Below are 2,758 nucleotides of genomic sequence, written 5' to 3' on the forward strand. Positions count from 1 at the left end.
AGAGCTATTCCCCTATTGTCTGTCTGCCCGGCAGTCTCCCAGTACTGGAGCCTGAATAACTCTTAAAAACCAGTCCTCTCCTCTAATCGCCTTTCATCTGACAGCCATACATCCACGATGTTGTTGTTCTCCTCCAAATTCTGAATTGACTCCCCTTTTCCAATGAGGGAAACCCGGAGGGAGGGTGTTAGAGGGAGACAGACAAAGAGAGAGAGGTTGTTTGTTTGGTCTAATGATGATGGTGGGTGCCAGTTGTTTGAGGACCGTTTGGCATGGATCTAAGAACAGACACCTACAGATTTRTTTCAGGCAGATAAATCTCCACTGACAACATCAAGCCTTATGAACACTACTCTGGTTAGGAGGAGAAACCACGCTGGAATGCTCTGGGCTTGTGGAGGACTGGCGGCCTCTCTCCTTAACATTGTTAACATTGTGTTCCATCGGATTGCCCTGAAATTGGATTGAGAGTCACTGTGGTATTGTCTGTTTGCAATGCCTGACTGGCCGTATCGCAGATCCTTTCTAGCCTGGCCACGGAATTAAAGACTGTTAATTAAATCAATAAACTAATTGGAGGGGTAACAATTCAATTTCAWCACTTTGCTCCCCACGATGTTAACAAGTATTTTAAAAGGCTGGCTGACTCTATTAGACACTTCCAATCAATCCACGAGCCTGGGCTCTGTYCTTCCAATTTTCATGAATTGATTAGTTAGGATTTGATAAATGGATTGTGCCATTGTTTCATGGTTCTGCCTGGATGGAGATATACATCTATTTAAATGGTGGAATAACAAGAATTACTTCTAATAAAGTGTAACCAGTAAGAAAAACATTAATGAGCAGTGAATGTTGAATTCAAATGATTGACTAAGTGTGCTAGCATTGCATTGTTAACTACCTAAGAGACCACTGCTAGGTGGATTGGGTTGAATAGTTGACCAATAAGCATTCATTTGTAAGAATGAACTTGAATTTAATTTCCTCTCGTTTGAAACTTTTCCCCCTTGAATACTTAAGGAGTTGTTTTTTTCTTGTGTTCTCCGATAAATTATTAATCTTACATGGTGAAATTAACCTCTTGACTATGCCTCCCCTCTCTCCCCCTCCCTTTCCTCCCCTCCCCCTCCTCCTCTCCCTCCCTTCCCCTCCCCTCCTCACCTCCCTCTTTCTCTTTCTCTCTCTCTCTCTCTCTCTCTCTCTCTCTCTCTCTCTCTCTCTCTCTTCTCTCTCTCTCTCTCTCATCTCTCTTCTCTCTCTCTCACTCCCTCCCTCCCCTATCTTCTCCCTTCCCCTCCCCTCTCCCGTCTCTCTCTCTCCTCTCTCTCCTCTCCCTCCCCCATCTCTCTCGCTCTCTCTCCGTCTCCCTTTCCTCTCCCTCCCCATCTCTCTCTCTCTCCCTCCCTCCCTCCCCCCATCCCTTCAGTCGTTCCCTCCAGCCCCAACATGGCGTCCTCCACCAGCCTGCCCTCTAACTGTAGCAGCTCTTCTGGGATCTTTTCCTTCTCCCCTGCCAACATGGTGTCGGCCGTCAAGCAGAAGAGCGCCTTCGCCCCTGTGGTGCGACCTCAGACCTCACCCCCACCCACCTGCACCAACGGCAACGGTCTCCAAGGTGAGCCCCTTAGCCAATCGATACACTATTATGTCTCTCTCTAACCAACCTCTACGTCCCAATATCCCCTCCTCCCCTCCTCCCCTCCTCCCCTCCTCTGGCCTTGAAATGACACATGTTGTTTTTTTCTTTCTCTCCTCCCCTCCTCTCTTTGCGCTCCCTCCCTCAGATCAGTCTTTTGTGGACTCTAGCAAGTACTCCACAGCCAGCTCGCTGCAGGGCCTGGCCTTTTCCTGAAGTACGTTACTCTTTCTGGCATGCACCCATCCTCCCTTCTCCTCCTCCGTCCCACTAACCATTCATCTCTCCATCCACTCCTCCATCCGTCCATCCATCCATCCATCCATCGTTCCACCCATCTACCCATCACCTTACCCATTACATTAACATCAACCATCCTCATATTGCAGTTGTATATTTTGACAAAAGAGAGGATGAGAGATGAGAGGATATCTCTAATTTTGGTCTGTGCTTTTGTTTATTCAGCTAAAAGGGCATTTGGCAGAGTAGTCGTATTACTCAGAAGTTTGTCCTTTTATTTGGCTTTAATGCTGTTGTGGTCGTGCCTATCTTCCTGTGTGTGAATGAGGAGAAAGGGCATGAATGCGTAGGGGCTAGAGGGCAGGGCAGGCTGTAGCTGTGTGGGTGTGGGAACACAGAGCTTTCTCCCAGGACCGGACAGGACACACTGCTGTCCTCAACAGACCCAATACATYCAGTCGTAGCCAAAAGTTTTGAGAATGACACAAATATACATTTTAACAAAGTCTGATGCCTCAGTTTGTATGATGGCAATTTGCATATACTCCAGAATGTTATGAAGAGTGATCAGATGAATTGCAATTAACATCATGTCAGTGATTCTCTCGTTAACACAGGTGTGAGTGTTGACGAGAACAAGGCTGGAGATCACTCTGTCATGCTGATTGAGTTRGAATAACAGACTGGAAGCTTCAAAAGGAGGGTGGTGCTTGGAATCATTGTTCTTCCTATGTCATCCATGGTTACCATGGTTACAAGGAAACATGTGCCGTCATCATTGCTTTGCACAACAAGGGCTTTACAGGCAAGTATATTGCTGCCAGTAAGATTGCACCTAAATCAGTCATTTATCGGATCATCAAGAACTTCAAGGAGAGC

The 2,758-nt window shown here is 46.7% G+C and overlaps 1 protein-coding gene across 1 annotated transcript in view; it reads left to right on the forward strand.

Moving 5' to 3' along the window:
- Positions 1 to 1,435: 1,435 nt before the first annotated feature.
- Positions 1,436 to 2,758, forward strand: part of LOC112074153 (transcription factor COE1-like) — a 9,057-nt gene continuing 7,734 nt past the window's right edge. The window contains exons 1-2 of the mRNA XM_024141378.2: positions 1,436 to 1,618; positions 1,788 to 1,856. Of these exons, the coding sequence (XP_023997146.1) occupies positions 1,450 to 1,618; positions 1,788 to 1,855 (237 nt within the window). The 5' untranslated portion in view covers positions 1,436 to 1,449 and the 3' untranslated portion in view covers position 1,856. The remainder of the gene's footprint in view (positions 1,619 to 1,787; positions 1,857 to 2,758) is intronic.

This window comes from Salvelinus sp. IW2-2015, unplaced genomic scaffold, assembly GCF_002910315.2.
Source record: "Salvelinus sp. IW2-2015 unplaced genomic scaffold, ASM291031v2 Un_scaffold2516, whole genome shotgun sequence".
In the NCBI taxonomy this organism is placed as follows: domain Eukaryota; kingdom Metazoa; phylum Chordata; class Actinopteri; order Salmoniformes; family Salmonidae; genus Salvelinus; species Salvelinus sp. IW2-2015.